Source organism: Rhynchophorus ferrugineus, unplaced genomic scaffold (assembly GCF_030347505.1).
Source record: "Rhynchophorus ferrugineus isolate W39M unplaced genomic scaffold, kcgeb_rfMv2 rfM3, whole genome shotgun sequence".
NCBI lineage: Eukaryota > Metazoa > Arthropoda > Insecta > Coleoptera > Curculionidae > Rhynchophorus > Rhynchophorus ferrugineus.
Genome location: NW_027472582.1, coordinates 32,182,078 through 32,209,445, shown reverse-complemented (window position 1 = coordinate 32,209,445; position 27,368 = coordinate 32,182,078). Strand labels below are relative to the sequence as shown.

Below are 27,368 nucleotides of genomic sequence, written 5' to 3'. Positions count from 1 at the left end.
TCCGATTCGGTGTCAATATGGTCACTACATATTAATCAACACCTGATTTTTTTATATTGGGATTGTTTTATATTTATTTTTTGGCTCTTTTTTTATTTTTCGGCTGGGTAAGACCGGATGTCTTCTGAGATGGTCTCTGGCCAGTTGGTAGTTTTAATGCCGAAGACCCTGTTAACCCACGTTAAGCAGTAGGTCCAGTTCAGAAAAACCCTCTTTGGTAAAAAAGAAGATCTAAAGAATAAAAAATAAAATAAAATGCGGAAAATAATCAATCAAAAAAATTTTGGTTAATTATTTATTATTCAAGAGGTAATATGAATCTGTTCTTTACAGTAAGTTCAGAACTATTATTTTGTAAGTATATTTTAAAAATATCTCAAAGAATAATTTTCATTATTAATGTTTTAATTGGATATTAATTAAAATTTAAATCTGGTTAAGATATGTCGCTTCATTCTTAAATTGGATTAAATACTCATAAGCATAAAACATGCGAAATAATATTTTATATTTTTAACTACGCAATCCTTAGATATTTCTGGTAATTGATTTAAGACATGGAGATTCCTTACAACATCTAAGGAATTTGCTTAATTTAATAAAGAAGGACATATATAAGAAACGGTTTTAGTGAGGATAAACGAGTCGCAGCCCCAGTGTCTTCAAGTGTTTCAGTTGCTAAGGAAATACTAAATAACTAAAAGAAAAATTCCCAAAAAAATTGTTTTTGCGTTAAAATAAGGTGAGTTTTATGTTTTAAAACCCATAGTGACGATTAGTACTTACTTAGTTATCTAAGCATAATAAATAGTTGATTTTAAACCAATATCGATTAAATTACCTTATGTGTAGTTAATAATATAATAAGAACAATTAATTATTGTACTTAAAAATATTTCGCTGCATTGTCTGTCTGTTTCTTGTAAAGAAAACTTCTATACATTATTGTAGTAATCAAACTTGCACGCATATTTCCTTGGTTAGAACATGCTGAAATATATTTATAAAAAAGAGACTTTTAAGAAACATTTAAGAAACATTTATTTTAATCATACTTAATTTTTACTTAAGATATTTTTCTAAATAAATATTTCATGTAATAGTATTTTAGGGTGGGTCATGTGTTGAATTTTATCTTGATGTTGTTTATTGAGACCGATATTATGATAAAACTACACCTAATTAAAACTTCTGCTATAATTTATATTATTATTAAGTAAATAGTTTTAAATTAATTTAATACTTTTTATTTACGAGGCGGCAGCTTTTAAAATATTTTTAGAAGATAATTTCTTGTTGCATAGCTCATTGCTATCCTGCTGAAATCACAAGCAGTCACAATGCCAAAACTGATAGATAATTATGTTAGAAATAGATAATCAAATACAGCACTGATACTAATATCCATATAAAATGCTCATACAAAAATAAATCAAATGGCCCTTTTAAAAAATTATGATCAAAATATATTATTTTCAGATATATCAGGTAACAAAATGTCTGTAATTGGAGAACCACACTTTGCTGCATGGGCTGCTCAAAGAACTGCAGTATTTGGAGGTAAATATTCTTCCGAACAAATCAATAATATTGTTAATATTATATTCATCTAGTTCTTTATAAGGGTTATAAATAAGTTACAAATTACAAAACTGTTGATATACAATTTGATAATCTTTATCTATATTAATCTTAAATTATTACAATTTTACTCTAAAATCATCTTTGCTGAAATAATGATTGCTTATGCCGAATTATTAGAAGAATTTGCATCAAATAATAATTGGAGCCGAGAAATGTATCCATTATGCGGACTAGCAATATTTTAATACTGTACATCTAGTGAGATCAGCTCGGATTGATATATGAAACGTTAGCAATAAAAATGATGCAAATGAAAGTGATCTTTGATCATGATAGCGGACGACTGTTCAAAAATCGTTAAAAAGACTTGGACAATAGAAATTGCTGCTTTACTACTTATTTCGTTCAAGAATGGAGTTGATAGTTGGATTACCTCAACAGATAAGGACATTTTTGAACTGTATGCGGCCTGAAAGAAAGGAAAGAGAAGGTTAAAACTTACGATGGATGAATAAACAAACAAAACTTATGTGTATATCCTTTAATATTTCTTATTAGGTCATTAATAAGATCATTAAAATACTATTAACGTTTTACTGGGCTCAACATTTATTTACCTATTATATTTATGTCTAATATTGCCACCATACAATTATTGATTTTCATTTAGGTAACATGACTGTTGTTGACAAAGTACCACCAGACATGCTTCATATGGTTGATGCCTACTGGTATCAATATGCTCCACTGAACCCCCTGTGGCACGGTATCCTTGGTTTTATGATCGGAGTTTTAGGTGTAATATCAATTGCAGGAAATGGAATGGTAAGTAAAATAATGTAAATAATATTAATAAAAACTTATTCATTTACCTTATTTATTTACGAGATTTTTGTGATAAAAAAAAAGTTTTAAAATCATAATTTTGTTATTGTTTAGTTTAAATGTGAAGTTATTGAAAGATATTATTTCAGAAGTGGTAATTATATTAAGTATTTTTTGATCAGTGACATCTATTGGGGAAAATTCGAAGTATCAATGTAAAAAACTGCAAATAATCCTATGGTTATCCGATTTTGATCTTTCCTCTACAAAAAATACCAGTCCATATAGTGTTATTGAATCATGCAGTGTATTTGGAAGCTCAAAATTTCATTTTCGATATTCATTAATTTTTTTGTTTGATTTGAAAAAATCTTTTTGTGAAGCCTGTCAAACATATTTATAATCTTGTGGTGATGTTTCGTCATATTCCAATTGTCGATTTTCAAATTGATTTAAAAGTAGTGAATTTGATTTTAACAACAAAGATGTCTGACTGGGAAATAAAGTGCAAGACTAATTGGGTGAAAACCGAGCTCAAAATCTCCAAGAATATTCAAACAGCTTATCAACTCTTTACACATATTTCCATCCGTTGGGAAAGATTCAAAAGTATGGAAAATGGCTATCATTCAAATTGACTGAAAATACTATCTCGAACATCTCAGATTCATCACTTGTCATCCAAGAAAGAACAGTTTTCTGTAGTGTATTGTACCTACTATGACAATCCCAAGTCATGAGTTAGCACAGGAGAAAAAGCATATAGACACAAAAGTAGCATATTCAGGACTATGAAGCAATGCTGAGTTGATAAAATAGAATTAAACTTACTGCACGTCTTACCAACGTCAACAAATTGAACAAATTGAACGACATATTGTTACAAAAATATCAAAATATCTACTATTTAATTTCCAGTATGTGGAAATTCAAGTTACTTATATTTGCCATTTTTCTTGTCAAAATTACAGTCACATTACGCGTAGCTTAGCTATATTAAAGCGTATTACAGATTTTCAGTTATTCTCTATCACTTTCTTTCTGAATCTAAAGGTGGTAATGTTCAATCTTTTCTCAATACCATCAATTATTGTATAACTAATGTATTATTAGTTTTGTTACTATCCCCCAATTGCATCATAATTAATATCAGCTTAAGTATTTTATAATCTAAAAATATCTTTTAAAATGCTACTAAATATGAGAGTGGTGTAGTTTAGGCAGAAAAAAAAATTCTAAAATTTTTGGTTTGTTCACACTCGAGGAAAGTGCCCAACTTATGAAGCAATATGCTGCTCTTGGTGCCGTAGGACTTTAATATAAATGTTCATTAGACAATTATTATCATCGTTTGATACAATATTATTCTACTGGTACATTTTTTGTGCATCTTTGAAGTAACAGCTGATTTTAGATTTGGGAAATACATACTCATATATTAATCTTGTACTCACCTTGCTTTTGTATGGATGCAAGTACAACAGAACAGTAGTAATAAATTAACTTGTAAATTAAGATTGTACTGAGCATGTCTAATGTAAGAAGTAATTAATAAAATAAGCTGAATTTTTACAATAAAAGAGTAATAAATTAACTTGTAAATTAAGATATACTAAGCATGTCTAATGTAAGAAGTAATTATTAAAATAAGCTGTTCTTTTTACAATAAAAGCTTGTCATATAAAATTAAAAGCTAATATTTAATGGTTTAATAAAAGTATAATATTATGTAATATTGAAATTAATCTTGTTCATTTCAGGTGGTTTATATATTTAGTAGTACAAAAGCACTTAGGACCCCTTCGAATTTGTTAGTTATTAATCTAGCCTTTTCTGACTTCCTAATGATGTTCACAATGTCACCTCCAATGGTTATAAATTGCTACTACGAAACCTGGGTTTTAGGTAAGTATTATTCAAACCCCCTCCTAATTAAGCAAGATGAAACTCGCAGATATTTAAGAGAGATTGATAGACTGGTTCATGTTTTTCTTGCTTTATTAACTTGTTATCATTTTTTGTTGATATCATATTGATATAACAAATATAGTTACTATAAATATTTAATATTTTATATAATAAATTTAGTTAAAACTATTTTAATATTCTTAGTAATAAAAATACTATTATAAGAAATAACTATTTATATAAGGATATATTTAAACTAATAAACTAACTAATCTATAGTAAAAGGTCCGTAATTGAAATAAGGACAAGTATTTTAGTCTACATATAAATAGTTTTACTTTAATCGCTCTTTAAACAAATATGGATCCTGGGCTTACTTAATATTTCATCCTTAATATTCTTTAATATGCGGAAAATTATAAAGATGTACTTTAACTCTATAAAACTTTTGTATTTTCGCATTATAACGTAATCTTTACGCACTTTTTGTAAAACGTATAGGTCCTTTCATGTGTGAGCTTTATGGAATGTTTGGTTCACTGTTTGGCTGCGGCTCCATATGGACAATGACGTTTATTGCCTTGGACAGATACAATGTAATTGTCAAAGGCTTGAGCGCTACTCCTCTTACAACAAAAACGGCATTGCTAAGGATTCTCATTATCTGGACCATGTCAATTGGGTGGACTATTGCTCCATTGTTTGGATGGAATAGGTGAGCCAAATAAATCTTAGGAAATAAAAATCTTTAAATAGTTCAACTAATATATTTTTACGTAATCTTAACTTTTATAAATAAATTGTTTATTAATAATTGATTTCTGGAAAATTTCACTATGAAAAATACATATTAGCTTTCAAAATAATCTGACCACATCTTAGTAATTTTATTATGCTTTTTGAAATGCGGTTGTAACATACTATATATAATTTCTTATTGGCCGCTATTAAATTAAATAATTAAAATAATAATAAAATAATAATAATAATAAAGTAGTAATAATAAAATCATAATAATAATAAAATAATAATAATAATATAATGATAATAATAATAAAATAATAATAATAATAAAAAAAATAGTAATAATAATAAAATAATAATAATAATGAAATAATAATAATAATAATAAATTAATTACATAAAGACAGATATTTATGATGTGATATAATATAAGCTATGGAAATAAATATATTATTATGTTTTTAGATATGTCCCAGAAGGTAATATGACCGCTTGCGGTACTGATTATCTTAGCAGGGACATGGTTAGCATGAGCTATATTATGGTATATGCCACTTTTGTTTACTTTACTCCTCTGCTACTTATTATATACTCTTACTTTTTCATCGTCCAGGTGAGTAAAATCAGTTCACTTATGTATTTTTATAAATAAGAACTAGCAATTTGCAGATTTTACGTTCACGCAATCTCAGTTAGTATTTACGGATGTTTTCATTTCGTATGCTCTTTCTTCTTGTTGTGCACTGATAAACTTTGTTTTGATTCCATTGATATTAGATTTCTTTGCGCAACTCCATAGTCGCACACAGTATATCCATACCATTCACCATTTCTGACCATTTATGTTTAAATTATAATTCAGATTGTTGTCCAGTCCTTTTTTTCATTCTCACATAAGGTCTGATTTTCAATTTGAACTTGGCATCCAGTGTTATGCCCAAATATTTGTTGAAATATTCTAAAACCAAATATCATAGGCAGTTAATCTATTTATTGCAGGTGATTCATTTTTCAATTCATCTGTATAGTCTTTGCAGCATTTAATACTATTTGGAATTTCTTGGCTCACTCAGTAATGTTATTCACAGCTGTTTGTAATATTTTTATATCTGCCTCAATGTTATTACTTACAGACAATAAGGCAGTTTCATTAACATAAGTGTACGTTGTTACTCCTTCATATTTATGCATAAATGGATTTCAAATTTAAGTATGTATTTTACTCTGAGGTGACTATCAGAAATGTAGAATTTGAGAATACGATTCATCAGCCTAGGTTTTTTATTTGCTAATTTGTATTTCTGACTCTCGTGCAATACTTTATTGAAAGCTTGAATTAATTATCGGGTGTTAATTTCCGAATCCAATTTGATGAGCCAGGATGAGTTGATTTTATTCAATAATTGGTTTGAGGCGTGAGTATTAAGAACAATTTGGAGAATCGAGGAGTTTGGATATTGATAGTAGTAATATTGATCTATGTGATGACTTTTTGTTGGTTATGTAGGAATGCTCGTCTTGTCGATCGGAGTGTGTGGCTATCGACGCGGTCGTTTAACGGAACACTCACTACTATTTTGTGAAAGGAATTCGCATGAGAACAGATATACCGGCTGAATAAAATCTTGTTTATTTCGATATAAAATGATACATGTGTTCGGCGGGAGAATCGACAGGATATTAGGTTAGTTAAAGGAAGTACGGAAGCGCTACGGAAGTGGTACGGTTACAAGGGGGTAGAGAAAAAGAAAAGAGAGACATTGTCGTGATACCAATACACCAACGTTGCCATCCTTTGAATTTAGTGTAGATGTAATAGAGGTGGCTTAAAGGGTTGTAGCGGTCGCTACAGGCAATTTATCTGCAATCTTAACAATTGGAAAGTATTAGTACTTATAAAATAATTTCGCTTTCTCGAATAGCGAGAATAGGCATTTTGGTCGATATAATTTCTTGACCGCGCCCAACCAAAGAAAATAGTGAGTCTCTTGAGCATCTGTTAAAGTTTTTAGAAATTCAGAAGATATTCCATATTTCGCAACACGAGTTTCCTGCTCAAATTGTTGACTCGAATAATTTAACACAGATCTAAGTACTTCATTTTTTTGCTATTTTTTCTTGCCTTGCGCTTCATTATTACAATTTGTCTATTTTTTTTGTAATTAGTTTTGTTTGTTTGGAGTATTAACGCAATTGTTTTTTTATTAGAAATAATTAAGTATGCCATTACGAATGAAACTAATGTAGGTTTAAGTTATTCCATATATGGTAATTATCTAAGTTTGTTTATTTGACATTATGATGCCAAATTATCACATTAGTGATAGAATAATAAACAACAGGATAAACAGACGCCTTCAAAATTATATGGCCTTCGGACGCTGGCAACAAAGACCTGCCCTTATTGAAAAAGCCTTTATATTAATCAAATTAATTAACACAATTTTAGCTTTATACTTTACTACTTTACATTTTTAGGCTGTGGCTGCCCACGAAAAATCGATGCGCGAACAAGCTAAGAAAATGAACGTCGCTTCCTTAAGATCATCCGAAGCCGCACAAACCAGTGCTGAATGCAAACTAGCTAAAATCGCCTTAATGACCATTTCTCTATGGTTCATGGCGTGGACACCGTATTTGGTCACAAATTTCTCGGGAATATTTGGTAACTCAAAGATCACTCCACTTGCAACTATCTGGTGTTCCCTGTTCGCCAAAGCCAATGCCGTCTACAATCCAATTGTTTACGGAATTAGGTAACATTTAATATTATTAGACTCATCGTATAAGAACAGACATTTTAACATAAGTTTAATTTTTCTATTCTGAACTTATCAATTATTTTATGGGTTCTATTTGGAATATCTACAAATATTTGAATGCATCAATGGCTTACTGACATCTGTCTACGTAATCATTTATATCAGCATTTATTTGATTGGCTTTCGTGGCTGCCACCATTAATTTTGTAATATTAGTATTTTATAATGTTGATGGCTGCACTTTTATCTTTGTAGCCAACCTCAAAAGCCATACTAAATTATCTCACAAAAGTTTTTACGAATTAACTCCATTTTTAAGTCAATCTCTATAGTTTAAACAAATGTAATCAAAATGTCTATTTTATGTATTTGTTTTGTTTTATGTATTGAATGAGAAATTTAATTGAATGAGTTATTCAAAATGAAGCTTTACGTACATAAATCTTTCTAGTATTAATTTTTGATCCGAAAATTGATAATAAAATATTTTGTCGTTATAATATATCTCCATGTGGATTCATTGTGTTATTACCTCTAAATAATATCAGATATATTATCAAAGAATTCAACATATATATAACTACTGTGCTTCTTGTTTAAATTGATACGGAAATTAGTATGTTTAAATTTATAAGGTGGCACAAAATGAAACACAAGATGAAAATTAACTCTCAATTATTTTAAATTTGAATACTGAAATGAAATAAAATTGGACATTAACAAAATTTGAACATTACTAGGTATAAAAATTATAATAATAAATAAAGCAATATTCATTTATTCAGTTATTCAAAGTAAAAAAATTAAAAGCAAAAAATGTTAGGTTTCTGTTCTAAATGGTGAATGTAATATAATATTACAAATTTCGAAATTATTAATAATAATACTAATATTCGGTTGCAGTTAAAAACTTAAAATAAATTGCTTGATACAGTAACAATTACAATAAATTTTATTATTAAACTTTTTTGCGATTTCATATAAACAGTTATGTGTTAATTTTCCTCCTAAAACATTTATAATAAACGTTAATGATAATATGTCATGAATACTATAAATTACTTGCACTCTATATATATTTTTCTATATTGTCGATATAATATTGTAACTATTCTTATTATAAATTACAGTCATCCAAAATATCGACAAGCATTGCAAACGAAATTCCCGTCGTTGGCATGCGCCTCAGAACCGGCAGATGACACAAAATCACAAGTTTCGGAAGCGACCAATATTACTTCAGAAGAAAAACCATCAGCATAATGGAGCAACTAAATGTATAATATAAGGTTGTACATATATATTGTTAAAATATAAACCCTGTATGCATTTTCGATTGTTTAATTTTATATTAATTATAATATGTCCCTAATTATTTGCTCTTGCATGTATCTTGATAATGATATATGTTAGTTAAGTATTAATATAAAAAACTGTTAAATTCTATTGTTTTGACATTTATATACAAAAATAACATTATAATTAGTATATTAACATCTATAAATAGTTTCCCAGTTACTATTTTTTAGTTATTCGGTATATACAGATACTGATCATGGAAAAGTTAAAATGTTCGGCATTAATAACTTTTTGTTGCAGCAGAAAACATTTCATATGTTTTCAGAAACTTTAGAATTCGAATTGTTTTTAGAATCCCAACTGTTGGCTTTGGTCTCAATGATTACGAACGACCTAAGTGGTTATTTTGATAAGACTTTTGAGAAGAATGCATTACATGATTTATAGGATGAAAACCGCGCTCAAACTCTCAAACAATTTTCATATATCTTAGCAGCTGATGACTCAACTGTTTCCAGAAGTTTATATTCGGTGCAAAATATCCAGAAGGAGGAACAATGGTTACCATGTGAATTCATTGAAAATGTCATTTGGAACTATTTCAACATCGCGATTTAATGGTGATGACAAAAAGGAAAATGTGTTTTGTGACTTATTGTAAATGGAGACGAAAAGTGGATCTACTATCCCAGGGAACTATCTACATCGACACTGAAGTGGAATATTCATGGCTATAATGCCTTGTTGTGCATATGATGAAATCCTCAAGGTTAGTGTATTACGAACTGTTAAAGCCGAATAGGAATGTTACCGCAGATATCTACCGACATAAGTTCAATAATAAATTGACATAGCAGTAACACATGCAAAGTTGGGTGGTGAAGGATATAGTTTTGAAATTTTCTTTTATTACCACTTGTTCTATCGGTTCTTGTTCTTGTCCGGTGTACCACGGTATTATCATGTTCCCAGAAAAATGGAAAAAAGTTGTAGAAAATTATGCAAAATAATTTGATTTTTCATAATATATCAATTTTTCAGAACTCGTAATTACGGACTCCCGAAAGGCTCTCAAATGTTTCCTGGAGCAGAAATTCAACCATCCCCTGGTCACCGACTCACTGTCAATCATCCGTACCCTCTATATGAATGGGATCAGGTCTACTGTGGATCACGTTCTTCTCACATTGGTATACGAGATGAGCGTGCGGATAGTGCGGCAAAATCGGCGGCCTACTCTCCCCTTATTTGTATCCATACTGACCTTGTCCCATTCGTTTCTTTCTTCATAAAAGATGAGATAAAATGTCGTTGGGCCCAGAAGGCGAACCACAACAGGCTCTTTGATTTTTGTCTCCTCTCTTCGTGTTCATTTATTTCATCCCCATGCCGTAGCTCTGAATGGACTGAGAATGGGCCGCTGTCATTTTACGCGCATGGTCACTTGATGACTTCGAACACGCCTGCTCACTGTAAGTTTTGTCACACCTACTTCAGTCTCCCACATACTGAACGACCATCTACGGCTCATCCAGATTAGCGATAAGTATAGGCTGCAAAATTTTAGAAATTCCTCAAAAGAAGAAAATACAGACCCCTCGGATTTTTACGAGAAATCGATTGTCTCTATAGAATCTAGTCCATGCTAAGTTAAGTGTTACTGACCAAATAACCTTTTCCACTTCGGTTGTTGTATTATATATACACTATTTATTCTTTTAACCCCCCTGTTTGTGTTATTATTTTTATTTATTTATTAATTTATTATTTTATATATACACATTATGTCTGTTCTGGTTCCCTTTATCTCAACACCATAGTGTTGTATAATCACGACGACATCCCTCAAACCGACAAAAACATATTTTTCTCAACAAATGTTTTCTTAAAGTTAAAAAAGGGCAAGTGCCTAATATTCCCCGTCATGGATATCGACACAAAGGAAAATAACATTATAGGAAAATAAAATGAAATAATCTGTTTTCGTTCACTATGAAATTTTGAAAAATAAAACAAATCTAAAGCGCGCGTTTACCTAGACTACTATATGGTTTTACTCATAGAACAACATAAATCAAAATTAGATTGCGGGTCCACTGAGTAATAATCCATTTCATTACACGGAAATGTCCCCATTCTAAAAATAACTACGAATAAATTCCCATTCTACGGCTTCCTAGAACAAACTTAACAGCGAAAATTTAATAATAAATGAAATATTGTGACATTTTCAAATAAAGGGAACCCCGCCGATTGTTCCCAAATGTCGTCCCATCGTTATTAATTCGTGTTGCCACTGTTACACCCCACCTTGGGCTACAACTCCCCCCTACGGCATCAATATCACAAAATGGAAATCACAATGACCCATATTACTTTTAATAAGTCGTCATAAATAACCTTTTGACACGAGCTTTCAATCAAATGACTGTTACTCTCATCGCATATTTAACAAACATGATGTATGGTCTAACATGTCAAATTGGAATTAAATACCATAATATAAGGAAATTAAAACTTTTATTTGGAACTAATGTCGTTTATATAGTTGTGGAAAATAACTTATTAGCCATTTCTATGTCACTTGTGATTTTCTTCACTATTATTTATAGATTTAGCTTTGTTTGAGCGCTATGTAAGATTTTTCAATACGATCGGGTCAATGATGAAACAAAATGAAAGTAACTCTTTAATTTGACTCTAAGGACATCGTTGATTGTGGTTTATTGGTATATATCTGCAACCACCGAAAATTTTAGAAGAAAGCGTCTAGCTTGATCAGTTGGTACAATTCGTGTATGTGGTATCCACAATTAACCTATTCACAAGAAGTTACATATGGAAGAGAGAGTTACTTAAATCCTCAGATTATGAATGCACAAATGAATCTCGTCACTGAATGAGAATTTCGTTAATTCTCGTCGCTTGTTTCATAATTTCAACATCGACCTACCCTTTATTCATTAAGTAAGACGACTTGGGGAGAGGTGTCGATTATGTCTTATTTTTTCTTACAATGGGGTAGAACTTCTTACGTAAGATCACAAAAAATTAAGAATATATTTTGAAAAATATGACCATACCAAAAATAAAAATAACTAGTTCCTTTCTAGGTATAATGTTATATAATATGGACCTGACTATCCAGCCATCTGTTTTAAAATAATCTGAATGGTGAACGAGGGAGACGGCTTGGTCTGTTTTCTGACAGATAAGTGTCGCTGTGTATCGCTATTAAACAAGTTGACTTTTCTTTCCCTAAAATAAATCAGTTTTTAAAGTAATTTAATAGTTTTGTTTTCTACACCCTTCCACATTTTATAACTGGCGCAGTCGATAGGATCCCCTAGATAACATAAGGCTCATAATGTTCTCTTTTGAATTAAATTAACCGGAATCAATTTAATAATCAAGAAAAGAAGACAGGCTGATTGGATTGGCAATTGTTCCATAGTTACTTGAAGAAACATATCATAGGTGAAGCTTTAAGGTCAAATGTGGATTATAGGTGCTCAACGACCCTTGGGTATAAGGAATAGTTTATTTAAGTAAGAAACATTCAAGTTCCTAACAAACACCCCTTGGATTCCCGGCCCATTCCATCACAGTTCAAGGTGTAAGGACACGATTTAAGTCTGCCTGAAATTTCTGTGAATTAAGATAGTGTGGAATTTGGATAGAAGCTTACAATTCAAGATGAACCGAACCAATCTTAATCATTGCGGAAAATCATTCCATAGACGAATACTATGAACATTTGGTCAGAAAGAGTACCATCTCGAAGATTTTCAAAAAAAAAACTGTTGAACGTAGGTACAATCGATACTCAAAAACAGTTGTTATAACAACTAGAAGCTGTTCAAACGGTATAATGACCACGTACATCCCTGTGGCCGTTTCTTTAGGAGGAAGATGTTATGTATTAGGGTTTTGACTATCCGGCCACCTCTTTTAAAATTACCTGAACTATCATGACCGGGTGTCTCTAGTTGTCTATTTTCTAATAGATGTAAACCCCCAGGGTCCTTTTGTCTTGCGATTCAATAAGTTATCCAAAATAAAAGCTCTTTTTTTAAAGAAAATGAATAGTTTTTATTTTCTAAACCTTTTCATATTTTATAACTTAAATAAATGTTTCTGAAAATTGTTTCTTTGAAAAAGAAAAGTAAAACAAACCAAATGTGTATTGTATTTATTTTAGATTCTTAAGTAAATATTAAACAGAGGGAAGAGGTCGGTCTATTCTTTTTTTTAATTGGGTTGGGGGTCAAAAACTGGCAAAAATCGTCGTAAGCTACTAGTCCTGAAGTTAATTTTTCAAGATAACTTTTATTTGTATTTTCGAACTCGTCTAACTTATGGAAGAACGTCTCTAATTTATAGACGAACTCTTTTGCTTTCAGCTGGTACTGGCCCTCACTTTGAGCAGCGTAGGAAGATTAATATGTAATAATCTGTATCAAATGTCAAACCGACAGCTCTATAAAGACATGAATCAGAATTACGAGATTGATATGAAAAACAGGGAACTAATATTGTCCGAGCTCAACATTCATTCCGAGCGAAACTACTGGATTAATGATGATGATCATGATGATGAACGATGTACAATACTTTGAATAAAATTTATTATACCAATTTCTCTAAATAAATATTCAGGATTGAAAAAAGTACATTCTCTAATATTTATTTTTAGCCCCCAAATTGGCTTTGTTGATGGGATGAAATATGGAATAATTACGAGAACATAATAAAAACAACAATTTTGTTTTCTTATAACTGTCCCTGTCAATACCATCACAAGTTTCAGTGATACATAATCAAGTATTTATGAAGATATTCGAAAATATATTTTGTGACTAAAAATGTTTAATATTGATTAAAACTACCCGCGACAATTATCAAACGACGATTAAAATATATAATGCATTAGGCATTGAAGATAATTTTTCGACACTGACCGTTATAGTAACGCTTTATATTTTTTGTACAAATGTAGGTATTTCTTGATAGGTACATCTATTCGATAACATGAAAATTAAGTGAAAAATAATGACATATATATCAAATATGGTATAAAGATGTGCTAACGATAACTTCGATTCGTATTGCTGTCGTATGCTGCCTGCTGATTTGTATAATTGCTGTCGAGTATAAATTTACCAAGAATAGAGTTGAAATATCTCGTTGATTGTTTATGGTATGTATGGTTAATAACCCCGAGACCTTTATCTGGGATATTATTGAAGGGTATTTCGATTCATTCAGTGCTCAACCATCGTTTGGTTTAGACGTGCCACCATCGACAGCCCAAGCCTCGTCTCCAGGTAACACCGCTGCCATCCGTTTTATCGAATTGTATTTTTCACATTTTTTTATATAGCCAATAAATAACGGTCACATAATGTAAACACCACTGTTTCATTTCGTTTTACCTCCATTCACCGAGCCACATCACCTACCCTAAAATGGTAAAGCATATACTTTGTAAACGTATATCACATTTGTCCTTTTTAGTCACAAATTTTCTGAGTGAGAACTTTCTGACTTAGGGCGTCGAAGCTAATCATATGTGCGACGAGCTACCTCACCTGCGGTTACGTGAGATAACGCTGATACGCAGTGAGAAACATGTGCATTCAAGAGAGCCTGGAAATAAAGTTAATAAACTTAGAATGCAAAGAATTCGTACACATTAATCACAACAACAGCGAGCACGATACAATGAAATTGAGAAATTTCACATACGCAGTGCTTCTGTGGTCCAGGAAGTAGCTGGAAATTGACTATGGTTCCAACTGAGTCAGTTACAATTAGAAAATACCAATTTACTGTTTTGATTGAAAAGTAAAATTATCACAAGTGATGGCACCACCAGACCCATTACGCTCGTTAGTTTCTGGGATGAGAAATGATTCTATCCACTTCTTGGCCAAATTCAAACATATAATAGTTGTTTCCAAATGACATCATTTGGTATGAGACATATTGTACGAGACAATTTCATGTTCACTTTCAAGGTGTTAGGAGTGCTGTTACCACTATCAGATGTAGTTCATCAATACTTGTCCATTTTAAGGGCATTTTATGGATGATTATTCAAGAATTACAAATGCCTTTTTATTAGAGCAACGATTTAATCCAAGTGTTCAAAATAGCATTAAACTGAATGCTATCTGACATCCGTAATATCGTCATCAGACCTGATAAAACATAATGAGGAGGTTTAAATAATGACAAACTATGAAGTAGCTATTGTTATTGTCGGACAAAATGTGCAAGATAGAGGTATACGAAGTTCACTGGGTCATTTAGTATTTTATAAAATAGGGATAAATATATAATGTAAGAAGAAAATCCTAAAGAGCTTTCTTGTATAATAAAACTACATTCTAATTTGCTTTAATGCTTTATTATATGTTATTATATTTATTATATTGTCAAGTGTTAAATGAGACATATGATATTTAATTGAAGCTATACAAAATATATATTAAATATATATTATCAAAGTCGTTTTAACATTACATCCTTATATTTTAAAATATAGTTTTAAGTCCAACGCATCAATTAGGTTTACGTATATTATATCATATTTTTATTTTTAATTATAGTTTGTCCCTTGGATTTTGGACTTTTGCACGTAGGAAATCGCAAATATAAACTAAAAATAAACATTTTTGTGGAATATAATAATACATAATCAGTAAAACATGTATTGACTTTTTCTTTCCAAGGATATATGATAACAAAAAACAAAGCCTAAATACATAGGTAAAGTGAACTATTAGATTAGCAAGTAAATTTAGATTTTATGTTAAGCATTTCTTTTATAGAAAGTTAAGAAACATGCAACTCAACAAGCTAATTTTTTTTCAAAATGTTAATTATTTATTTTTTAATTTCGTAAATAATTCATCGCTCTTAACCGATCAATGCATACTTTTATTTAATGAGTCTTTAATTACTTGCAGTAAACCTCACTGCGTGTGATCACCTTCTTTCTAATGTATAATGTTAGTCACCAATAGATTTTAGATCGTTATTTATGATATTGATCCATTCCTACGTCTTTTTTGGAACTGCTCTTGGCGTTGTCCATCCAAATGTTCAATTTTGTTATAAATTTCATTCAACGGGCATATCAAAACAATTTCAATATGCGTCTCTGAACGAAAAAAATACTCGAAGCCCCAACATATGTATCAACAAATACAGCGTTATCATCAGCGAACAACGGATGGCTCAAGAGTTAACAAATAATTTTGTATTCACAGGTAGCTAATCTCAAGGTGCGTTTATCTATAATAAAATTGTAGCATAACATAAAATTACGTATTATTCTGTTTTAGCATGAGAATTGCTAGTTGGCAATGTCAAGGACTGCAAGGAAGTTTCTGTAAAAATTACATGACAGTGAGGTCGTTGATTCATGGGATTTCTAATAATGCTTGTTATTTTTTATTCTACAATATTGATAGGTCTCGATTGAAACCACTAATAACATCATTAATTCCTCAACACTTTATTACGATATCTAGAATATAACCCTTAGATTTATATCCTCGTATTTGAAAGCTACATGCCGTGAATTTATTTATCCAACAGAAGTTAGAGATTAGAGAGATTTTTAGGTAATATTATTCATTAATTATATATCAATATTTATTTAGTTTATATTAAATTAACCCCATTATAACGTTAGCATTGACTTATCTTAACAAAATTAATAAATTGGTAATTATAGCGGGCAGATCTAATGTATTTGTTTATTATCTCATTATAGTATAATATCATGTTGATTGATATCATTTGCAGTTAAGGTTTTTGTTTACATTGTGTTTATTAGATTCTCAGTAAGTGGGGCATAATAGAATCATTTGCTTAATTAATTATTTGTTCTCGTTGGCTGTAATTCTGCTTCTTTAGGTTAATATACAACACGAGATCTTAATGAAATCTTAATCATTTAATTCAGTAACAATTTGTGTTCTAATTGTTACAGAACTCACATATATGTTTTTATTTCCAACTATATGATTATTAGATTAAAATAACATGTTCTGTCTCGTTTGATTAATACCTGCATATCTCTTCATCTATTATTGTAAAATTATATTTTGTTGAGATCGTATTGATCTGCGTATTTTGTGCTTTAACAATACCATATATTGAATCCTACTAAAACGTTTTAAATGTTTCTTAAAAAGTATATCAATAAATATTTCCTACATCCGTTCATTGTAGAACGAAATAGGAACGAAACATATTCCAATATTCAGTTGGTTGATTTTTGAATTTTGGGATATAGATAGGAAGAATTTTGGAAGTTTAAAGACACATAAAAAATTCAAAATCACAATCCAGGATCGTTATATAACTGTTTCGGCTCGTAAACAAGTTAAATATCATATCATAAAATCATATCATATCAATAATTATCATAAAATAATTTGAAGCTATTTAAATATTCCGAGTTTCAATTGAAAGAGATTCCGTTGTTGTCATGAATTCAAATTTACAATAGGTATGCCGGCTTGGTGGCGCAGTGGTAAGGCGATGGGACGGTCCTCCTACTGTTGTGATAGCCGCGGGTTCGAATCATGCCGGGGCATGGTCGTAAATTTATGTTTGTGATTGTTTAAAATTTTTGAATGTTCTAGGCAAGAGTGTAAAATCCGTCAAGGAAATTGATCAATAGGTATATTTAACACAATTTATTAATATAATTAAACACTGGTACATAAAATTAAACATTATCTTAATTAACATTAACATAATCTTTAGAAGAAACTTTGTAATGATATCATGTTATGTATATTGTGTATACAGTGTCTGAGATTTTTCTGCTATATATAATAAAAATCAATATATAATATGAAATTATCATAAGGGAACCACCAGTCAGTGATCAAAAGTAAAATCAATTTTGTACGTACCTTCGATAGTTCAGTTGGTAGCGCGGTGGACTGTAGTGGTTCTGTAATTCTAGTAGACATCCTTAGGTCGCTGGTTCAAATCCGGCTTGAAGGAGAATTTTTTAAAAGAATTATAGTTGTCGCATGATTATGTTGTTTAATTGAACTTGATAATAAATAAGCTTCCATAATAAGATAAAATAGACATTAGATTAAGATTTAACAGAATAAAAAAATTCTGGAGTGCTCAAATGGGAAAATTGTATTGCATATAATTTATTGTTTTATAATCTTTAGAAGAAACTTTGAGATGATATCATGTTATGTATATTGTGTATACAGTGTCTGAGATTTTTCTGCTATATATAATAAAAATCAATATATAATATGAAATTATCATATAGGAACCACCAGTCAGTGATCAAAAGTAAAATTAATTTTGTATATACCTTCGATAGCTCAGTTGGTAGAGCGGTGGACTGTAGTGGTTCTGTAATTCTAGTAGACATCCATAGGTCGCTGGTTCAAATCCGGCTCGAAGGAGAATTTTTTAAAAAATATTATAGTTGTAGCTTGATTATTTTGGTTGATTGAACTTGATAATAAATAAGCTCCTATAATAAGATAAAATAGTCATTAGATTAGGATTTAACAGAATAAAAAAAATCTGGAGTGCTCAAATGGGAAAATTATATTGGATATAATTTATTGTTTTTTTATTAATTGAATAAAATCGTTTGGAAGAAACTTTGTGATGATGTCATGTTATGTATATTGTGTATACAGTGTCTGAGATTTTTCTGCTATATATAATATAAAATCAATATATAATATGAAATTATCATAAAGGAACCATCAGTCAGTGATCAAAAGTTAAAAAAAATTGTATGTACCTTCGATAGCTCAGTTGGTAGAGCGGTGGACTGTAGTGGTTCTGTAATTCTAGTAGACATCCATAGGTCGCTGGTTCAAATCCGGCTCGAAGGAGAATTTTTTTAAAGAATTATAGTTGTCGCTTGATTATTTTGGTTAATTGAACTTGATAATAAGTAAACTCCTATAATAAGATAAAATAGTCATTAGATTAGGATTTAACAGAATAAAAAAAATCTGGAGTGCTCAAATGGGAAAATTATATTGGATATAATTTATTGTTTTTTATTAATTGAATAAAATCGTTTGGAAGAAACTTTGTGATGATGTCATGTTATGTATATTGTGTATACAGTGTCGGAGATTTTTCTGCTATATATAATATAAAATCAATATATAATATGAAATTATCATAAAGGAACCACCAGTCAGTGATCAAAAGTAAAAAAAAATTGTATGTACCTTCGATAGCTCAGTTGGTAGAGCGGTGGACTGTAGTGGTTCTGTAATTCTAGTAGACATCCATAGGTCGCTGGTTCAAATCCGGCTCGAAGGAGAATTTTTTTAAAGAATTATAGTTGTCGCTTGATTATGTTGGTTAATTGAACTTGATAATAAATAAGCTCCTATAATAAGATAAAATAGTCATTAGATTAGGATTTAACAGAATAAAAAAAATCTGGAGTGCTCAAATGGGAAAATTATATTGGATATAATTTATTGTTTTTTTATTAATTGAATAAAATCGTTTGGAAGAAACTTTGTGATGATGTCATGTTATGTATATTGTGTATACAGTGTCTGAGATTTTTCTGCTATATATAATATAAAATCAATATATAATATGAAATTATCATAAAGGAACCACCAGTCAGTGATCAAAAGTTAAAAAAAATTGTATGTACCTTCGATAGCTCAGTTGGTAGAGCGGTGGACTGTAGTGGTTCTGTAATTCTAGTAGACATCCATAGGTCGCTGGTTCAAATCCGGCTCGAAGGAGAATTTTTTTAAAGAATTATAGTTGTCGCTTGATTATGTTGGTTAATTGAACTTGATAATAAATAAGCTCCTATAATAAGATAAAATAGTCATTAGATTAGGATTTAACAGAATAAAAAAAATCTGGAGTGCTCAAATGGGAAAATTATATTGGATATAATTTATTGTTTTTTTATTAATTGAATAAAATCGTTTGGAAGAAACTTTGTGATGATGTCATGTTATGTATATTGTGTATACAGTGTCGGAGATTTTTCTGCTATATATAATATAAAATCAATATATAATATGAAATTATCATAAAGGAACCATCAGTCAGTGATCAAAAGTTAAAAAAAATTGTATGTACCTTCGATAGCTCAGTTGGTAAAGCGGTGGACTGTAGTGGTTCTGTAATTCTAGTAGACATCCATAGGTCGCTGGTTCAAATCCGGCTCGAAGGAGAATTTTTTTAAAGAATTATAGTTGTCGCATGATTATGTTGGTTAATTGAACTTGATAATAAATAAGCTCCTATAATAAGATAGAATAGTCATTAGATTAGGATTTAACAGAATAAAAAAAATCTGGAGTGCTCAAATGGGAAAATTATATTGGATATAATTTATTGTTTTTTTATTAATTGAATAAAATCGTTTGGAAGAAACTTTGTGATGATGTCATGTTATGTATATTGTGTATACAGTGTCTGAGATTTTTCTGCTATATATAATATAAAATCAATATATAATATGAAATTATCATAAAGGAACCACCAGTCAGTGATCAAAAGTTAAAAAAAATTGTATGTACCTTCGATAGCTCAGTTGGTAGAGCGGTGGACTGTAGTGGTTCTGTAATTCTAGTAGACATCCATAGGTCGCTGGTTCAAATCCGGCTCGAAGGAGAATTTTTTTAAAGAATTATAGTTGTCGCTTGATTATGTTGGTTAATTGAACTTGATAATAAATAAGCTTCCATAATAAGATAAAATAGTCATTAGATTAAGATTTAACAGAATAAAAAAATTCTGGAGTGCTCAAATGGGATAATTGTATTGGATATAATTTATTGTTTTATAATCTTTAGAAGAAACTTTGTGATGATGTCAGGTTATGTATATTGTGTATACAGTGTCTGAGATTTTTCTGCTATATATAATAAAAATCAATATATAATATGAAATTATCATAAAGGAACCACCAGTCAGTGATCAAAAGTAAAATTAATTTTGTATGTACCTTCGATAGCTCAGTTGATAGAGCGGTGGACTGTAGTGGTTCTGTAATTCTAGTAGACATCCATAGGTCGCTGGTTCAAATCCGGCTCGAAGGAGAATTTTTTAAAAAATATTATAGTTGTCGCTTGATTATTTTGGTTGATTGAACTTGATAATAAATAAGCTCTTATAATAAGATAAAATAGTCATTAGATTAGGATTTAACAGAATAAAAATAATCTGGAGTGCTCAAATGGGAAAATTGTATTGGATATAATTTATTGTTTTTTTATTAATTGAATAAAATCGTTTGGAAGAAACTTTGTGATGATGTCATGTTATGTATATTGTGTATATAGTGTCTAAGATTTTTCTGCTATATATAATAAAAATCAATATATAATATGAAATTGTCATAAAGGAACCACCAGTCAGTGATCAAACGTAAAATTAATGTTGTATGTACCTTCGATAGCTCAGTTGGTAGAGCGGTGGACTGTAGTGGTTCTGTAATTCTAGTAGACATCCATAGGTCGCTGGTTCAAATCCGGCTCGAAGGAGAATTTTTTAAAAAATATTATAGTTGTCGCTTGATTATTTTGGTTGATTGAACTTGATAATAAATAAGCTCTTATAATAAGATAAAATAGTCATTAGATTAGGATTTAACAGAATAAAAATAATCTGGAGTGCTCAAATGGGAAAATTGTATTGGATATAATTTATTGTTTTTTTATTAATTGAATAAAATTGTTTAGAAAAAACTTTGTGATGATGTCATGTTATGTATATTGTTTATACAGTGTCTGAGATTTTTCTGCTATATATAATAAAAAATCAATATATAATATGAAATTATCATAAAGGAACCACCAGTCAGTGATCAAAAGTAAAATTAATTTTGTATATACCTTCGATAGCTCAGTTGGTAGAGCGGTGGACTGTAGTGGTTCTGTAATTCTAGTAGACATCCATAGGTCGCTGGTTCAAATCCGGCTCAAAGGAGAATTTTTTAAAAAATATTATAGTTGTCGCTTGATTATTTTGGTTGATTGAACTTGATAATAAATAAGCTCTTATAATAAGATAAAATAGTCATTAGATTAGGATTTAACAGAATAAAAATAATCTGGAGTGCTCAAATGGGAAAATTGTATTGGATATAATTTATTGTTTTTTTATTAATTGAATAAAATTGTTTAGAAAAAACTTTGTGATGATGTCATGTTATGTATATTGTTTATACAGTGTCTGAGATTTTTCTGCTATATATAATAAAAAATCAATATATAATATGAAATTATCATAAAGGAACCACCAGTCAGTGATCAAAAGTAAAATTAATTTTGTATATACCTTCGATAGCTCAGTTGGTAGAGCGGTGGACTGTAGTGGTTCTGTAATTCTAGTAGACATCCATAGGTCGCTGGTTCAAATCCGGCTCGAAGGAGAATTTTTTAAAAAATATTATAGTTGTCGCTTGATTATTTTGGTTGATTGAACTTGATAATAAATAAGCTCTTATAATAAGATAAAATAGTCATTAGATTAGGATTTAACAGAATAAAAATAATCTGGAGTGCTCAAATGGGAAAATTGTATTGGATATAATTTATTGTTTTTTTATTAATTGAATAAAATCGTTTGGAAGAAACTTTGTGATGATGTCATGTTATGTATATTGTGTATACAGTGTCTGAGATTTTTCTGCTATATATAATATAAAATCAATATATAATATGAAATTATCATAAAGGAACCACCAGTCAGTGATCAAAAGTAAAAAAAAATTGTATGTACCTTCGATAGCTCAGTTGGTAGAGCGGTGGACTGTAGTGGTTCTGTAATTCTAGTAGACATCCATAGGTCGCTGGTTCAAATCCGGCTCGAAGGAGAATTTTTTTAAAGAATTATAGTTGTCGCTTGATTATGTTGGTTAATTGAACTTGATAATAAATAAGCTTCGATAATAAGATAAAATAGTCATTAGATTAAGATTTAACAGAATAAAAAAATTCTGGAGTGCTCAAATGGGAAAATTGTATTGGATATAATTTATTGTTTTATAATCTTTAGAAGAAACTTTGTGATGATGTCATGTTATGTATATTGTGTATACAGTGTCTGAGATTTTTCTGCTATATATAATAAAAATCAATATATAATATGAAATTATCATAAAGGAACCACCAGTCAGTTATCAAAAGTAAAATTAATTTTGTATGTACCTTCGATAGCTCAGTTGATAGAGCGGTGGACTGTAGTGGTTCTGTAATTCTACTAGACATCCATAGGTCGCTGGTTCAAATCCGGCTCGAAGGAGAATTTTTTAAAAAATATTATAGTTGTCGCTTGATTATTTTGGTTGATTGAACTTGATAATAAATAAGCTCTTATAATAAGATAAAATAGTCATTAGATTAGGATTTAACAGAATAAAAATAATCTGGAGTGCTCAAATGGGAAAATTGTATTGGATATAATTTATTGTTTTTTTATTAATTGAATAAAATCGTTTGGAAGAAACTTTGTGATGATGTCATGTTATGTATATTGTGTATATAGTGTCTAAGATTTTTCTGCTATATATAATAAAAATCAATATATAATATGAAATTGTCATAAAGGAACCACCAGTCAGTGATCAAACGTAAAATTAATGTTGTATGTACCTTCAATAGCTCAGTTGGTAGAGCGGTGGACTGTAGTGGTTCTGTAATTCTAGTAGACATCCATAGGTCGCTGGTTCAAATCCGGCTCGAAGGAGAATTTTTTTGAAAAATATTATAGTTGTCGCTTGATTATTTTGGTTGATTGAACTTGATAATAAATAAGCTCTTATAATAAGATAAAATAGTCATTAGATTAGGATTTAACAGAATAAAAATAATCTGGAGTGCTCAAATGGGAAAATTGTATTGGATATAATTTATTGTTTTTTTATTAATTGAATAAAATTGTTTAGAAAAAACTTTGTGATGATGTCATGTTATGTATATTGTTTATACAGTGTCTGAGATTTTTCTGCTATATATAATAAAAAATCAATATATAATATGAAATTATCATAAAGGAACCACCAGTCAGTGATCAAAAGTAAAATTAATTTTGTATATACCTTCGATAGCTCAGTTGGTAGAGCGGTGGACTGTAGTGGTTCTGTAATTCTAGTAGACATCCATAGGTCGCTGGTTCAAATCCGGCTCGAAGGAGAATTTTTTAAAAAATATTATAGTTGTCGCTTGATTATTTTGGTTGATTGAACTTGATAATAAATAAGCTCTTATAATAAGATAAAATAGTCATTAGATTAGGATTTAACAGAATAAAAATAATCTGGAGTGCTCAAATGGGAAAATTGTATTGGATATAATTTATTGTTTTTTTTATTAATTGAATAAAATCGTTTGGAAGAAACTTTGTGATGATGTCATGTTATGTATATTGTTTATACAGTGTCTGAGATTTTTCTGCTATATTTAATAAAAAATCAATATATAATATGAAATTATCATAAAGGAACCACCAGTCAGTGATCAAAAGTAAAATTAATTTTGTATATACCTTCGATAGCTCAGTTGGTAGAGCGGTGGACTGTAGTGGTTCTGTAATTCTAGTAGACATCCATAGGTCGCTGGTTCAAATCCGGCTCGAAGGAGAATTTTTTTAAAGAATTATAGTTGTTGATTGAACTTGATAATAAATAAACTCCTATAATAAGATAAAATAGTCATTAGATTAGGATTTAACAGAATAAAAAAATTCTGGAATGCTCAAATGGGAAAATTGTATTGGATATAATTTATTGTTTTATTAATTGAAAAAAATCTTTATAAGAAACTTTCTGATGTCATGTTATGTATATTATGTAGACAGTGTCTGAGATGTTTCTGTTATGTATATTATTAAATCAATATATAATATGAAATTTTCATAAAGGAACCACCAGTCAGTGATCAAATGTAAAATTAATTTTATATGTATCTTCTATAGCTCACTTGGTAGAGCGTAGGACTCTAGTGGTTCTGTAATTCTGATTGAACTTGATAATAAATGAATACATGTAACAAGATAACATAGTCATTCGACTTATCAGAATAAAAAAAAATCTAGAGTCGTCAAATGGGAATGTCATATTGGTTCTAATTTATTGTTTTTCATTTATTGAAATAGTACATAAAGGACACACATTTTCAATTCATAGTGAGCAAAATTAATATTCTTCTTTACATACTGTTTCTTTTATTAATTACATCTTACATGATATATGCTTAATACAATCTTAATTTATAAATTAATTTATTACTACTGTTCTGTTGTACTTGCATTACTACACAAGCAAAGGTAGATAATACATCAGTATGCATTTCCTGGATTAAAATAACACTAATCTAGTTAAGCTAAAGTTAAGAATACATTTATACACTAAACAAGTTTGTACTGTTTGATTCGTTTCAATCTTCTGATTTCCAGTAGCTGTATTGCTTCCATGTTGCCGTGATTTAGCCATCTTAGCATATCCATTTGATTTCGAGGTAATCGTGAAGTTCTTCGTTGATTATGTAGCAATAAGCATTGATAATTACGTAGCAATAAGCACTTTGTTTTGGATGTTTTGGATTACTAGTTTGTTTGATGTTTTAGTGCAACCCCATATTTGCACCCCATAGGTCCAAATTGGCTTTATGATTCACTGATAAACTTTTCTCTTTGATTTTAGGTCAAGTTGAGCGTATCTTCCGACTAATCAGTACAGTTGCTTGACTTTGTGTTTAATTTGCTCTACTTCTTGTCTAACAGGATGTTTCCAGTTTAATCTACCATGTGATTCTGCTTGAGGAATCGGGCATTCGTCAGGTGTTATAATTAGGTTTTTGTAATTTCGCCGAAACGCAAAATTAATATTGACAGATATGGGGCCATTTAGCTGAATTTTTCAGTCTCTAGTCCATTTGTAGATCTTGATGACCTTTACTTGAATTTTTTATTGTCCCAATTCAGTCAATTCAGTGCATTTAATTTCTTTTTAAATGTATCTGAGAATATAAAAATAATAATAATATGATCGCCCACCCGCTTCATGTGGGGACGGTAGGCAGAGACCTTAGGCAGATATACATTTTTTGCCATGATAACTGTGTCGTCGGGATATGTTCCAAGTATTGTTTCTTTTGTTGTTGGGATATTAGCAGTAAAATGCAAGTGTAGGTGTGGTCCCAAGACACTACAACTCCATTCGAAATTTGTTTAACTGTTGAGATCACCCTTTCATGCGAGACTCTAACATCTCTATCTTTCGAAAATATATTATTTCAGCATTCGACATTAATACAGCAGTAGCATTTGCTCATTTCATTGGATTAATACCAAATGTCATACCCGGAAAAAAGCTTGTGAGACGTCCAGGAATATTATAGGGCAGTATTCCTTTTCTTAGAATGCATATTCAACAGCCGCTGTTACTCGAAATCCAAACTGGAAATCCGGTATTTCTATAAATGGTTTAATACGTTTTAGCAGCAGTTTCCCAAATAATTTTTATATAACAGCAGCGAGATAGGCCTGTAAGATCCAACTTGTTCTGCCAGTTTTTCAATTTTATATAATTATTCAAGCAAACTTAAGACATTCCATTCAAATATATATTGAGGTTTTTATCAACGTTTGTGGCAACTTCCATTGGAGAAATCAGATTTACAGCTACATCGGACTGATAAACCGGATTTATATCTATTGTAGATTGTTGAACATATCAAGTAAATTTTGAACGTTTATGTGTGTTTTAGAGGAATGAGCTGATAAAAGAACCTTGGCGTTTAAAAGTATTTTACATTTGAAAACATATTTTTTTACAAACGGTGGATAAATTATACTTGAAATCGTAATCACAATAATTTACAGCACTTTCTGTTTATATTACGTTTAATTGATATTTTGTATTGTTATCCATAGATTGAGTTGTCTAGATATACTAATAATTATTTCAATAATATTCTAAAAATAGTCTATTTACTATTACTATATCACCTTATAAATATTATATTAACTTATTAATATTTTAGAAATACTAACGAACTAACAAAAATATTAGCAAATTTAAAATAAAATATAGAGTGAACCCTGAACATGTTATAGTATGTACGCTTTTCGTCAATAGTAATACAATGATAATAATTAACGTTGGGAAGTATCAACTGAAAACAGTCGAAACATTCGATAGGCGCAAAACAGTCGAAAGAGTCGATAGTCAAAAAATTA

General features: G+C 29.9%; 1 protein-coding gene and 15 non-coding genes across 16 annotated transcripts; all 16 read left to right on the top strand.

The window, feature by feature from the left end:
- The first annotated feature begins 610 nt into the window (after positions 1-610).
- On the top strand, positions 611-9,154 carry LOC143193054 (rhodopsin). Its single transcript, XM_076398993.1, has 8 exons — positions 611-742; positions 1,480-1,560; positions 2,255-2,409; positions 4,170-4,314; positions 4,819-5,032; positions 5,527-5,674; positions 7,540-7,817; positions 8,954-9,154. The coding sequence occupies exons 2-8, from the start codon at positions 1,497-1,499 to the stop codon at positions 9,084-9,086; spliced, it is 1,137 nt and encodes a 378-aa protein (XP_076255108.1). The 5' UTR covers positions 611-742; positions 1,480-1,496; the 3' UTR covers positions 9,087-9,154.
- A 9,334-nt stretch (positions 9,155-18,488) lies between these two features.
- TRNAY-GUA (transfer RNA tyrosine (anticodon GUA)) lies at positions 18,489-18,583 on the top strand. Its single transcript has 2 exons — positions 18,489-18,525; positions 18,548-18,583. It is a non-coding gene; the product is annotated as a tRNA-Tyr (tRNA).
- Positions 18,584-18,932: 349 nt separating this feature from the next.
- TRNAY-GUA (transfer RNA tyrosine (anticodon GUA)) lies at positions 18,933-19,027 on the top strand. The gene is made up of 2 exons: positions 18,933-18,969; positions 18,992-19,027. It is a non-coding gene; the product is annotated as a tRNA-Tyr (tRNA).
- A 347-nt stretch (positions 19,028-19,374) lies between these two features.
- Positions 19,375-19,469, top strand: TRNAY-GUA (transfer RNA tyrosine (anticodon GUA)). Its single transcript has 2 exons — positions 19,375-19,411; positions 19,434-19,469. It is a non-coding gene; the product is annotated as a tRNA-Tyr (tRNA).
- A 348-nt stretch (positions 19,470-19,817) lies between these two features.
- TRNAY-GUA (transfer RNA tyrosine (anticodon GUA)) lies at positions 19,818-19,912 on the top strand. Its single transcript has 2 exons — positions 19,818-19,854; positions 19,877-19,912. It is a non-coding gene; the product is annotated as a tRNA-Tyr (tRNA).
- A 348-nt stretch (positions 19,913-20,260) lies between these two features.
- On the top strand, positions 20,261-20,355 carry TRNAY-GUA (transfer RNA tyrosine (anticodon GUA)). Its single transcript has 2 exons — positions 20,261-20,297; positions 20,320-20,355. It is a non-coding gene; the product is annotated as a tRNA-Tyr (tRNA).
- Positions 20,356-20,703: 348 nt separating this feature from the next.
- TRNAY-GUA (transfer RNA tyrosine (anticodon GUA)) lies at positions 20,704-20,798 on the top strand. The gene is made up of 2 exons: positions 20,704-20,740; positions 20,763-20,798. It is a non-coding gene; the product is annotated as a tRNA-Tyr (tRNA).
- Positions 20,799-21,131: 333 nt separating this feature from the next.
- On the top strand, positions 21,132-21,226 carry TRNAY-GUA (transfer RNA tyrosine (anticodon GUA)). Its single transcript has 2 exons — positions 21,132-21,168; positions 21,191-21,226. It is a non-coding gene; the product is annotated as a tRNA-Tyr (tRNA).
- A 349-nt stretch (positions 21,227-21,575) lies between these two features.
- TRNAY-GUA (transfer RNA tyrosine (anticodon GUA)) lies at positions 21,576-21,670 on the top strand. The gene is made up of 2 exons: positions 21,576-21,612; positions 21,635-21,670. It is a non-coding gene; the product is annotated as a tRNA-Tyr (tRNA).
- A 350-nt stretch (positions 21,671-22,020) lies between these two features.
- On the top strand, positions 22,021-22,115 carry TRNAY-GUA (transfer RNA tyrosine (anticodon GUA)). Its single transcript has 2 exons — positions 22,021-22,057; positions 22,080-22,115. It is a non-coding gene; the product is annotated as a tRNA-Tyr (tRNA).
- Positions 22,116-22,465: 350 nt separating this feature from the next.
- TRNAY-GUA (transfer RNA tyrosine (anticodon GUA)) lies at positions 22,466-22,560 on the top strand. Its single transcript has 2 exons — positions 22,466-22,502; positions 22,525-22,560. It is a non-coding gene; the product is annotated as a tRNA-Tyr (tRNA).
- Positions 22,561-22,909: 349 nt separating this feature from the next.
- TRNAY-GUA (transfer RNA tyrosine (anticodon GUA)) lies at positions 22,910-23,004 on the top strand. The gene is made up of 2 exons: positions 22,910-22,946; positions 22,969-23,004. It is a non-coding gene; the product is annotated as a tRNA-Tyr (tRNA).
- A 333-nt stretch (positions 23,005-23,337) lies between these two features.
- TRNAY-GUA (transfer RNA tyrosine (anticodon GUA)) lies at positions 23,338-23,432 on the top strand. The gene is made up of 2 exons: positions 23,338-23,374; positions 23,397-23,432. It is a non-coding gene; the product is annotated as a tRNA-Tyr (tRNA).
- Positions 23,433-23,781: 349 nt separating this feature from the next.
- On the top strand, positions 23,782-23,876 carry TRNAY-GUA (transfer RNA tyrosine (anticodon GUA)). Its single transcript has 2 exons — positions 23,782-23,818; positions 23,841-23,876. It is a non-coding gene; the product is annotated as a tRNA-Tyr (tRNA).
- A 351-nt stretch (positions 23,877-24,227) lies between these two features.
- TRNAY-GUA (transfer RNA tyrosine (anticodon GUA)) lies at positions 24,228-24,322 on the top strand. The gene is made up of 2 exons: positions 24,228-24,264; positions 24,287-24,322. It is a non-coding gene; the product is annotated as a tRNA-Tyr (tRNA).
- Positions 24,323-24,673: 351 nt separating this feature from the next.
- TRNAY-GUA (transfer RNA tyrosine (anticodon GUA)) lies at positions 24,674-24,768 on the top strand. Its single transcript has 2 exons — positions 24,674-24,710; positions 24,733-24,768. It is a non-coding gene; the product is annotated as a tRNA-Tyr (tRNA).
- Positions 24,769-27,368: the final 2,600 nt, after the last annotated feature.